Here is a 13480-nt window from a genome sequence, read left to right on the forward strand (position 1 = left end):
TTACATTAATGTTTTATAATTTAATATATAGTTAGCCTCATACCTAATAAAAATGAAAGAATGTTAAAACTATAATTTTCTAAATTAACTGAAGAACATATGCTATATTTGGAAATATTATATTACCTGACTCAGGAACATGTAAGTTTTAGACAACTGCTCAATATTTCTCTAATCTCTCAATATCAATTTTCTTAACTTTGCAGAATTTGGAGAACAAATAAAAGTATTGCTTACTACATTCTGACTGGCCAAGAAATATCATTAAATTTATTCATTCATTCAGCAAAAATGTTTTAAGAAATTCAGTACCAGCTAAATGTTGATGATAAACCCCCCCAAAAGATGAATAGGTAGTAGTACCTTTCTTCAAGAGTGTTAACATCTATTGACTATACATTTCTATATATATATATAAAACTTCAAAAATAACCAGATTTGATTATCGTTATTACTACTACTAAGAGTTAAAAAGGAATCTCTATACCATCACTGTCCAGTGGAATATAATGTGAGCCACACAGGTTATTTGAAATATTCTAGTAGTAACATTAAAAATATAAAAATAAATGGGTGAAATTAATTTTTACTGCCATATTTTATTTGATCCAAATCATTGAAAATATTATCATTTCATGATGAAATCAATATAAAAGTTGTAATGAGCTATTTTACATTCTTTTTTTATACTAAGTCTTTGAAATTTGCTGTGTAATTCACTTATACAGCATATCTCAATTAGGACTAGCCACATTTCAGGTGCTCAGCTGTCACACGCGGCTAGCAGCTACTGTCATGGACAGTGCAGCTCTATAACTCTTTATCTTAGCAAAACTTCTATAAAAACTACATAGGCCACATTCCTGGCATAGAAAAGAATGACCACATATCAAAACCTGTTCATATTATTTCCTTGATGTTTGTCCTACAATACCTGTTTTCATCTTCTACTCATTACCAAAAAGTTAACATATTACAAAACAATTACATTTTCTACCCCCATAATATTACAGAGACTCACAGGTGCCACTGACATTTTAATCTAATTTAAATTTATTCTGTTATGGTCTATGCAAGCTACTCTACCATGTTCTTAGGGAGCTAGAAGAAATAAGAAATGGTTCTTGGTTCTCAATGAGTTTGCAGCCCATTTGGGAGGATAAAATAAGGAGACAAGTAACTATAATCAAGATACAAATTGTCCTAAGAGGTACATAAAGCATCTGGCACTTTGGATGGAGGGAAGGAGGAAGGAAGGCTAACTTCTGACTTAAGGAAGGATGAGAATATGGAAAGACGTTGTGGAGGAAGGCTTCCTGTTATTTTATTTTCACTTATCACTGGCTCTTTATTTTCCACAGATTGTAAAAGTCGTGCATGGCATGTAATGTCTTCCAGTTTACAATCATCTAGGCTTCTCCTCTATTTCTTACCCCTATATCCTTTGTACACCTATGTCCTAAGCATACAATTTTCTGTTTCTGAGATTTTCTTCATGTTGCATTCTCTTCTTTGGATGTTGGTTCCTTTCTCCCCTTTACCAAATCAGTTCATTAGCTAAATGCCAGCTTTTCTAACCCCACTCTCCTAAGAGTGCTCTGTGTACTTCTTAATGACCACCAACATTACAGCTTTACTAAATTTGTTTATATATCCTCTTCATCTATACATAGATCAGCACTTTTCAAATTACAAGGGGCACCACACTCACTTGGAGAACTTATTAAAACCCAGGTTGCTTGGTCCCATCCCTGGGGTCTCTGATTCAGAAGGCCTAGGGTGGGATCAACAGTCTGCATTTTTAACAAGTTCCTAGATGATGCTGGTGCTGTTAGACTGGGAGCATGCTTTAAGAACCACTCATCTACATAAGATACAGGGAAGGATTTTATCCCTCTTTGTATCTTGGGTACTAATTATGACCCGTGACACTGAGGTAGCATCCAAAAATGTCTGTGGAAAGTAGGAATGAGTTTAAAAACCTAATAAATAGAGTACTTATTAGCAAGGCTATTGTAAAGATCTGACAACATTAAGCTGATGGTGATAATCTTCTAAGGAAAACCATTGACCAGGCTCTCTTAGAATGAGCAGGACAGGGTCTTAGACAGAGGTAGGGAAGCTGACATTCCAGGGAGCAAGGCTTCATTTTCGACAGAATAGTGATTCAATCAGAACATGATGTCACAGATCAGATAGTTGTAGGGTAGTTTAAGAGGAAGGAAAAGAGACTGGTGAGTGGAGTGACCAGTAGTGAGTGCAATACTGTTGGCCAAAAAAAATAATGCTTAGCTAAAGAAGCTGGCAAGTTCAGAGAACGTAAAAAATGATTAAAGACTTATTAAAAATTTAAAATTCACAGTATTAAGATTCAGGGAATGAAGATAAAAGAAGAGGCAATGGTGCTTTTACATTTGTACTTAATTTTCTGGGAGAATGGTGATGTCAAATGCTGAAATAAAAAATATCTGGATGACAGACGTATAGAACTACAATGTGCTTGGTGTGAAAACTTTGCTAGTCAAGTCTGTCATGTCTTTAGTTCTACTGTGTGGAGATACTGAGAAAGGAATCAGTAATGGTATCAGTGTGTAACTCCAGAGACAGGGGGCCTCCATGAGGTAATTCTTCAAAATTAACACATGTGGTAAATATAGTTGTGTTAAAATTTATTTTGAAATTGAGTCTATCCTTGAACTTATTCCTCATAAAACCTTACTATATTTAGTTTGAAACAAGTCATTTTATGATGCAATGATTAAGATCATCCTACCATTCTTTTTTGCTTCTGAATAAAAGGGTTTTTTAGTGACATCTGCTGCATTTTTACACTTAGTAGAAAAAACTTTATTTTCCGAAGTCTAGTCAACTTATCCAACCATAGCCTGTCCTTCCTATATATCTCACCACATAAAGAAAAAATCTTATTTGTGGTTAAACAAACAAACAAAAAATCTTTTTTAATGTATTTATCAACCATGAAGAGAGTTTCTCTATTAATAATCAAATCTATGGGGGAAAATCACAAATTGTCTATATTATCATCTGATTTTATAAAGTTAAAAAATTAATTCATGTTTTTTTTAATTCCCCAGTAACTCTAAAATAATAATGTTAGAAACATTGGTTCTAAATGAAGAGCTGCATCAAGAGAAAATTTATTAGTATGGAATTCGGGATAAATTTCAAAATGGCAATACTATATTACTGGCTTTCCTTCTTTCTTGTTGTCCTAAATTATCCTCATTTCTTTGTCCTTTTTACCTTCTACTTAAGTTACAAAATCTACTGTAATGTATATCTTGTGTTTCCAAAAAGATACAAAGATATATTTGATATACAGAGGCTCAGATTTGTGTAACAACAAAGAAAAAGAACATGAAGCATTAGATACATTTTTCAAGTTCCCCATAATAATAACTGCTACAGTATTTTAAGAGATGTAGAAATACATCATTTTGATACATCTTGATCAGTTATAAACTCAGAAATGAAAACATTTTTTGTTTGTTTCAGTAGATCATTAGGAAAGGAGAAATCACATGAAAAACACCTTAGGAAATAATATTGTATTTCCTACCTCCTAGTCTGAATAAGGAGCTAGAAAATAAGTAACTTGGGGGTTGCATTGGACACTTCTCACCTTGCTGCTGCTGTGTTTCTTTTTGCTCACTGAGGGTGACCCTGGTTGCCCAGGGCTGGGAACAGAACTGGATCCTGCTGATGTAGGACCTGAATGAACGTGAGATCCTTTTTCAACGACGGACGACAGAACCAGTGGTGACTGCTGTAGCGAGACCTTCTGGAGCTCTGCAGCCAACTGCTTAGGATCAACCCCTGGGGATTTCGCTTTATCCACTACAACAAAATGAAATGGCTTCACACAGTCTCAGTTTCATAGGTACTTAATACCATGGAACTTACCTAAGTTCTAGATAACAAAGTCATTCAGAACTTATAAAAGTTTTATAGTTACTTATAAAACAAGCTCAATTAAAAAAATACATGCAATTGTACCTTTATGAATCTATTATTAAAGAAGTCTGGAAGGCTCAGAGAAAAATGAAAGAATACTGTATTACAGAGGAAAATGGAGGTTCCTATTATATCTTCATAAAAATGTTTTTAAATGTTTTATATAGAGAATTCTATGCATGATAAAATATTGTTTTACTCACTGGAATTTAATTTGTATGACTGGCTGTTTTTCCTTCTTGAAATCTTATATATCTATTTCTCTAAGTGAGAAATTTCAAAGAACATATTTACATTTACAGATGTATGAAAATTTCTATAGGCCTTGGCCTGTTCTGTTCAGTGCAGTGACCCAGCATCTTAGAAATGCTGACTACAACATAGGAAGTGCCCAATAAATATTTGTTGAACAAAGCTATAGTGATACTTTTAGTCTTATAAGTGATTTAGATTTATAGACTGTATTTGTTATCTAAGAGATAAATCTACTTCATCGTGTAGTTATGAAATTATATGTTGAATTTTATTTATCATAAAAGGCAACCAAAAGGTTTAGGAGTAAGTGTTCCAAAACCAACTGCTAAAAAAGAACCAGTATCATCTAAAAATTATATAGGACCTCAAACAAATGGCTCCATGGATTACTTTCATATAATGAATTTTATTTTAAAGAATTAAAAATATCAACTCTCACAGTAAGAATTTCATATGAATTTCTTTAATGGGTCAAACATGTAAATATGTGTTTTCCTAGAACACTAAAAGTGTAGTTACAATGCTTTTGATTTTCTTTATGATTACATAAATATATAAACATCTGTCTATAAATTTATTTTTGTCTATATCTATGTATATGTCTATATCTGCCTCTACAGCTACATCTGCCTCTACAATTACTCCTCCATTTAAATCTACATCTTTACCCACAGTTGGAAGCAGACTGTTTTCACCTACCAGCTTTTGGTGGTTCATGAAGTTCTAGGTGCTGGGGATTTTCAGAATCTGATAGCATACTGAGGTCCCTAAAAATTAAAACAAAAAAAAAAATTAAGAAAGCAACTGAGGAAGTCTGAGACAAAAGGCCTTTTTCCCCAACTATGCTGAATATATTTTTTCAGTAGGTAAATGAGAAGTGGTTAATGATATAAAGCAATTTCAAAGCATGCTCACCCTTCTAACCAAATCTATATTTGCAATGCTGTTAAAAGTCAGCTGATAAAAATGATTATTTAAGGTGAAATCTTTATGGATTAAATATAAGTTCATTTTGAAATACTGTACACATCCATAAAATCTAAATGGGTTTAGGCTTTCATTTAAATGATGCATGTTTCAATAAAAGCATGAAAGGGGACATAATCAGAAACAAAATTAGCTGGATTCTTTCTATGCTTTAGACTTTGATTCTGAACACAAGAAATCTATAAAACTTGTATTCACTTCATGATCTAATTACAGGAAATCTTGCTGACTGGCAAAGGTTCCACCTTAACAATTTTAAATTAAAAGAGCCATGAATAGCCAAAAAATGGAAACAGAAAGATGGGGAAAAACTCACAGTCTTACACATATTTCTGCTTCCCCACTTTGCTGACTAATGATACTCTGTACTTCTTCATATGTTTTAGAAGTTAAAGGAACTCCATTCCATTCCAATACTTGCATGCCTACAAAGACAAATTCAAGTATAAAATTAAAAAGGTGTGCTGTCTCATCTGGGTCCACAAGGCACAGAACACATTGCTTTGCATTTAAAAACCAACTCAACACACCATTTCAGAGAACATCAGTTCCAAGTTCTCTGGAACATTAATATCAAAATCATATGAAGTTTGATTTCATCAACTTACCTGAACATATAGAATATGTCAAACAGAACATGCAAAATGTTGCTCTTGAAAATCTATTAAATAGTATCAAACACATGCATTTTGTTCACACTGCTTTAAAGAAAACATTCTTGACTGTATGTTGCTTAAACCAATTTTGTGTGGGAAAAAATAATTGCACCCACCAATATAATTTTTCCACGGGCAACGAGCAGCTAGAAGAGTGTAAACTTCCATTCTATTGTGGAATAGGAGTGGTAGAAAAAAGTCATTAGGATTTTGTTGCGAAGCTCCCTTTAAGAAATTGTTACAGCTTCAACTTTGATCAGATAAAAAAGATTTCCATGGTGTGTGTTTTTCTTCGCTGCATGCAAGACAATCCTGAGTAGACGCAGCAGAAATGTTATACAGAGGGCAGCGTCATGGATGTGTGTGTGGCCTGTGCAATAGTATGCCCTGTGCTCAGAAGGGCCCCATGCTTGGTTTAATGCTTTGCTACTGCCATCTTGAAATTCTTAACACTGTTTGAACAAAGAGTCCTATATTTTTATTTTGCACTGGGTCCCATAAATCATGTTGCTGGACTGGTTACAGAGCATTTCATGTTTCCTCTCTTCCTAGAAAGGTAATTTTCATACAAAAAAGTAGTAACATAATTAATACTTCAATATCTTACACTTGTTTATTTGCCCATATTATATGAGCTGCCAAATAATTTTGGGAACATATTTGGCACAAATCACATGGTCCTAATATGTAGCTAAGTGGGCTAGATATAAATTCGATGAAACCATCCTGAGTTATAGTGCCCAGATATTTGTGAATGCTACCAGCTTTACCTGAGAAAAAATACCTGTATGCCATGACTAGGTTATAATTTAAATAAAAAGAAATGCTTGTTGAACAATTAGGTTTTCAATGAGCTTCACAGATGCCAATGTGAAATTCCCTATTACTCACTATTGGCTTCCATGGGAAATTTTCAACATGGCATGACTGAGTCTTTAAAAGTTTTAATGATTTTGATATAAATTGGAAAGCATATTACCAGTTGCAAACAAGTAAGGGAAGTTCTTTTACTATTGGGAAATGGCAAAAGAAGTCCTTAAAAGTGCCCACAATAACACAAACAAGAATGACTTTTCTATAACTTACTCCAAGAAAACTTTACCTTCAGATGGGCCTTAGGTTTATTTCAACAATCCCAGGCTGTTGTACACATAAAATGAGAAAATTACATAAAAGACAGTGATAATACCACTAAAGAAAAATTTAGAGCTGAAAGAGGAAAAGCACACTGAAAAACACACTTTTTCTTAGTCACAAGAAAGAGTACATTTATGAACAGATGATTCTGAATTGAAACAAATTAATAGTGGTATAATTCAGAAATTGCATTGTCACTTTTCTGCAGGAGCAAATTCTATGAAAGGCAATAGCTGCATAATCTTCATGCTTCTTCTGTTGAATTTACCCATTCATTTTTCACATCTTAAAGGGGCAAATTTATAAAACATATTTATCCAGTGAAATGAATAAATGCTTCTAGTTGTAAACAGGAAAACTATTTAGACACATTAATAAAACGGATGAAAAATACAGATAACTAGGATCTTAACCTAGATATATACCTGAGATCATGAACTACATGATTTGCTCTGTCCTAAGATATACCAGCTGAACTTCTTTTCCCCTTACTCAGTTTCCCACTAGCACTGGGGCAGTACTGCAGTTCAAAAAATTTTGCCAGTTCTTTTATCCTTTTATTTTTGGTTTCAATGGTGAGTATGCGATCTATAGGGAATGTGACAACTTGAACACAGTTCCCTTTCCTCTGCCTCTCCAACTTCCTACAAATCCTACAAGAACCACAGTAAAATAACCAAGTGAATATACAAACTACTTTTAAATTCATAAGATGGTTTTAGTCATTGTGAGAATTAAGTACTGTTAGGTATGTGTCTTCAAATATGATATTTTTGAAAAATACTTTAATTGTAAAATCCTATGAACTATTTTAAAATGCATGCAGAAATTGTCTGATCACACTACACAGAAACCAAAGTAGTATTTTATCATTTCAACGATTTGAATGTAAGCATATTCAATCTTAAGGAAACTTTTTACTTTGACTTTGGTTTAGAAATAAGTCCCAGAACACAGTGAACACATGAATGGTTTTATCTATTATTTAGCATTATGAGCAAACACATTTTCTTTATGTTTAAATTATATCAACATGTATGTTAACCAGTTGTTCAAGTTTGAGATTGCATAGATGATACTTCAATTATATCCCTAGAAAGTGCCTCTTCTAATAACTTTTAATAGGAAAACTAAGATAATCTGAATTTTTTTGAATGTGCAACAGTCATGATAGAATTTCCTGCTCAAAGTCTTACATCTAATAGGTTATTAAACACTGAAAAAAGACAATAATCAGGTAATTTTTGAATTCTAAAAACATCAATCACTACAAAACATTCTGAAATGTGTGTTTTTATAACTTCTGGGATTACTGAATTTTGTATATTTCTCAAATTGGCAAAAGCTATTCTTATCTTTACAATTCAGAATTTCATGTTGTCTATAATATTTACCATTACTGCAAAAACATCTTCTGTATTAAAATTACTGCATTAACAGTCAAAATCTTATACGTTAATGTATATCCAAACATATATCACACAAAAGCTCATGACTTTTACTGATTTATTCCACAAATATTTATGTGGCAGGCACTACACAATTCATCACCTTTGTGATGATCACCACCTTTGTATCTACTATTTTATGCTGTTATAAAAATTAATAAAAAAGATACTCTACTAGAAAAAGCAGAAGTATCTTGGCAATTAGTAAAATGAAGATTCACAGAGAAGGAAATTCAAAAGTGGTTTAAGTATATGAAGAAAAGCCCAGACTCATTAGAAACTACAAATCAAAGCAGTAATGATGTATTACTTAATGCTCATCATATTGAGGAAAGTTTGAAAGCCAGAAAATACAGCATGTTGACCAGGATATGGGATTTAGGGGACCTTGACTTCAAGAGAGATTATAATTGCTAGGAGGTTTTTTAGCTTTATCCCCACTCTATGATGTGAGAATACTAAAACTGCTAGGATGGAAAAAAACAACTGCTCATTTACAATTTATAAACATGTAATTATTTTAATGGGAATGCAGACAAATGCAACCACTCTGGAGTGCAATGTGGCAGAATATTGTTAAATTAAGCATATGTACACCCTAGGACCCAGAAATCTTCTTGACTTTCTATTTGTGGGGAGGTGGAAGTATCAGGAAAAATGGACAATGAGAGCTTATTAAATACTCATGATGGAAACACTTAGCAGTTTTAGGAAAGAGACCATACCAGGTGTTAACACCAAAGGGCAGATCCATCTTAAAATCGTCTGCCAAGGGGCTTCCCTGGTAGCTCAGTGGTTGAGAGTCCGCCTGCCGATGCAGGGGACACGGGTTCGTGCCCCGGTTCGGGAAGATCCCACATGCCGCAGAGCGGCTGGGCCCGTGAGCCATGGCCGCTGAGCCTGCGCATCCGGAGCCTGTGCCCCGCAACGGGAGAGGCCACAGCAGTGAGAGGCCCGTGTACCACAAAAAAAAAAAAAAAAAAAAAAAAAAAAAAATCATCTGCCAAGTAAAAACAAGTGAGAAAAAGGATCGGATCTATAGGGCAATGACATTTATGTTCATTAAAATGATATTCACACAAACTAACATTATATATCATACAAATAAACAACAGACCATTACATAAATTATCATGGTTTTTCATGGAGGGAAGAACAGATAGGAAGAGAAAGTGAGATAAAAGGAAAGAAATGAGTTAATAAATGAATGAATAAATAAACAAGCAAACAGTCCCCCCTCACACACACACAGAGGAGGGGACCTTATGTGAACCAACCGGGCTGGTGTGCTGTGAAATGAGAATTGGATGCAGCTGGGATTAAAAAAACCCACAAAACAATTAAAAAATATGCATATAATAAATTATTTATAATTTATTATTTTATCCTTTTTTCCACTGATATTATTAACTATGACTCTAGATTAATTTTCTAAATTTGGACATCCGCTCCCAAGAACCCTCTATAAACTAGCAGCAGTAGGAAAAACTCAGCTGAACTGGTTATCTGCCCTGGCTTTCTAAATAGCAAACAAACCCTGCAAGTGATTTTCAGGAGTCCAATACATTGTCCCCAACAGTTATACTACTTACTCATTCATTTTCAAGTTAGGCAATGTTAATATAAGAGAAATGCATAGGTAGATGGATTTTATTATTTTTCAGAACTACATTTTAAAATATTTTACAATTTTAGCCTATTTATACATTAATATAAAAGAAAGAAGGGTGGAAAAAAAGGGGGAAAAAAAGGAAAGGAAAAAAGAATGGAGGGAGGTAAAGTTAAAAAAAATAGTATTTGGGCTCCCCTGGTGGCACAGTGGTTGAGAGTCTGCCTGCCGATGCAGGGGACACGGGTTTGTGCCCTGGTCCAGGAAGATCCCACATGCCGCAGAGCGGCTGGGCCCGTGAGCCATGGCCGCTGAGCCTGCGCGTCCGGAGCCTGTGCTCCGCAACGGGAGAGGCCACAACAGTGAGAGGCCCACGTGCCGCAAAAAAAAAAAAAAAAAAAAAAAGTATTTGAATAGTGTCTTGATTATTTACAGATCAAAGGAGATGTCCTCAATTATGATAAGATGTTCAATACTGTACACCTGAAACACTTTAAAAATCAGCAAAGTATGGCTTGCATATATAAATGCTCAAATGAAATTAATTTACATATTACACAATTATCACATTTTGAACATAAAAAATTATCTAGGAAATATCAAAGACTACTGTTGAACTGTCTGAGCTTACCCACAGTTTTTTTTTTTTTTTTTCTAGGTCTGAGTCTACTGAAATATTTAGAATTAATGACTTCCACACTTCCAGATGTAAAACAGATATGCCTCCATTCATTAAAAAAATTGTAAAGAAAATAGATTATCACATATTAATGGTCAATAATAAAAGGGTCATTGAAGGAGGATTACATGAATGAAATGTCTTACAAAGGCATGTCAACTAATTCAGAGGCTCATTATAAAGTAAGCAAGATCTGTGTAGAGGTGCTAGTTTTAGTCTTTTGTACAACATACTAGAGAAGTGAAACATGAGGTGACATGACTTTTCTAACATCACACAGTTAGTTGATGGTAATGCAGAAATATGAAGTCCATTTAACTGTCTTTCAGGCCAATGCTAGTGTCAGTAAAGAGGAAAACTCATTCAAATTATGCTAACCAAAACTACATCGTAGCCCACCTGAATATAAACAATGTTCAAATATGTAAAACCTAGCACAAAGAACACATATGTTATCTATAATGACATATTTAACCACAATAAAGAAAGATAATTTAGAAATTATTTCATTATCTATATGACAATATTATTTGAAGATTCGGGCATGCAAAAATTGAAGATCTTATTGAACAAACAGAAAGTTGTTGTGGGATATATCATTTTATGGTGCGTAAACAGTGACCATTAGGAAAGCTGATTGGCTTTCTCATCTCTTTTCTCCACTTCACTCCCAGAAGGGAAACCAATTTCACATTTCTACAGGCACAATGATGGGAAATTATGCTGAGCCCCACTGGAAGGGAAAATAATGTAGGAAGGATTGTTCAATATCACTCATCATCAGGGAAATGCAAATCAAAAGCACAATGAGACATCATCTCACACCTGTTAGGATGGCTATTATTTAAAAAAACCCAAACAAACAAACAAAACCCCACAAAAGACAATAAAAGTATTGGTAAGGAAGTGAAGAAATTGGAACTAGTGTACTCTGGTGGTTGCAATGCAAAATGGTGCAGCCACTATGGAAAACAGTATGAAGCTTCCTAAAAATTAAAAGTAGAATTATCACATGATCTAGCAATCCCACTTCTGGGTATTTATCCAAAAGAACTGAAATCAGGATCTTAAAGAGATACCAGCGCTCCTATGTTCTCTGCAGTGCTACACACAAGAGCCAAAATGTGGAAATAACCTAAATATACATTAACAGATAAATGGATAAAGAAAATATGGTTTACAAATATTAAGGAATATTATTCAGCCTTTATTGTTCGGGATTCAGGAAATCCTGTAATAGGAGGCATGAATGGACCTTGAAAATATTATGCTAAGTGGAATAAACCAATCACAGGAGGACAAATACTGCTTGATTCCATCTATATGAGGTATCTAAGATAGTCAAACTCATAGAAGCAAAGAATAGAATGGTGGTTGCCAGGGCCCAGGGGAGGGGGAAATGGGGAATTTCTTATTAACTTGTATAAAAGTTCAGTTATACAGGACAAATAAGCTTTAGATATCTGATAAATAACATTGTGCTTTTAATTAACAATAATGTATCTTACACTTAAAAACCTACGAAGAGGGTAGATCTCAATGTTAAAAGTACTAAACAGAATTTTAAAAAGAAAAAAAGAAGAATGTAGGATGAATGAGGGGAAGGGGAGGTAGAGAGTTCTAGGGAGATCTCCCCCAACAATGGTGGCTGGAGGTTGCCAGGGCAGTTGAGAGCAGCATCCTGCTGGCTTATATTACCCAGGGAAGACGGCATTACCTCAAAGAAAAATTTCTGTGCGGTGCCATTAGAAAAGCTGACCGTAGATTTGGTGGCTCAACCTAGGCAGAATTACTCTCGTGAAAATTTGGTCACAGTTTAAAGGAGCCACCCACTGTCAAGGAAGCATGCAGGCTTGGACACTGCTCTCAATGCGGTGTGGGTCAAGGTAAAGAGGCCCAACCCCCAGTGTTCTAGAATGTGTAAGAGCCTCACTGGGAATTTCCTCAGTGCTCATGGGGCAGGCAACATCAAAAAATTGAAGGGTTTCAACTTCTCACCAGTAGATGAAGGGAAGATTGGAACTGATTACATTTGATTTACAGAAAAAGTCATATGTTTCTTACACTCCAGTATAGGTGTTGCAAATTCATGCTTTTTAAACAGAGTTAAGGTAAATAGGGGAATATATCCATTATTTGTGGGTCCAATTTGAAGAAGATTATCGTGATAGGATTCTGTTTCTAATCACTCCGACCACTAAAATAATCTATTATTCCAGTTCAATATTTCCTGGAAGGATTGGTACAGATACCAAAGTCACACTATGGCTACAGTTTATGGTGTTTAGAATTAGATATGTTATTTGAAACAGGCTACAATAGAATGTGGCTGAATAAGGCAGGAAAGGGGTTATGGGTAGATTAGTAAAATTTTATTGATCCCCCCGAAAATAATATAACACATGGAGATATCCAATGATAGGTTTGTGATGCTATCACCTCATTTAAAATAGGGTGCAGTTCATAAATTTATAAACTTTTCTCAGTTTAATTTCCCTATTTATTTTGTTAAAATACTCAGAATGGGCCTCCCTGGTGGCGCAGTGGTTGAGAGTCCGCCTGCCGATGCAGGGGATACGGGTTCGTGCCCCGGTCTGGGAGGATCCCATATGCCGCGGAGCGGCTGGGCCCGTGAGCCATGGCCGCTGAGCCTGCGCATCCGGAGCCTGTGCTCCGCAACGGGAGAGGCCACAACAGTGAGAGGCCCGCGTATGGAAAAAAAAAAAAAAAAAAA

At 34.8% G+C, this 13480-nt stretch overlaps 1 protein-coding gene across 1 annotated transcript in view; it reads right to left on the bottom strand.

Moving 5' to 3' along the window:
• Positions 1–13480, bottom strand: part of PCLO (piccolo presynaptic cytomatrix protein) — a 387939-nt gene that overhangs the window by 96768 nt on the left and 277691 nt on the right. Inside the window, 3 exon segments of the mRNA XM_060107659.1 lie at positions 3644–3858; positions 4930–4997; positions 5534–5642. Of these exon segments, the coding sequence (XP_059963642.1) occupies positions 3644–3858; positions 4930–4997; positions 5534–5642 (392 nt within the window).

This window comes from Mesoplodon densirostris, chromosome 9 (genome assembly GCF_025265405.1).
Source record: "Mesoplodon densirostris isolate mMesDen1 chromosome 9, mMesDen1 primary haplotype, whole genome shotgun sequence".
Lineage (NCBI taxonomy): Eukaryota > Metazoa > Chordata > Mammalia > Artiodactyla > Ziphiidae > Mesoplodon > Mesoplodon densirostris.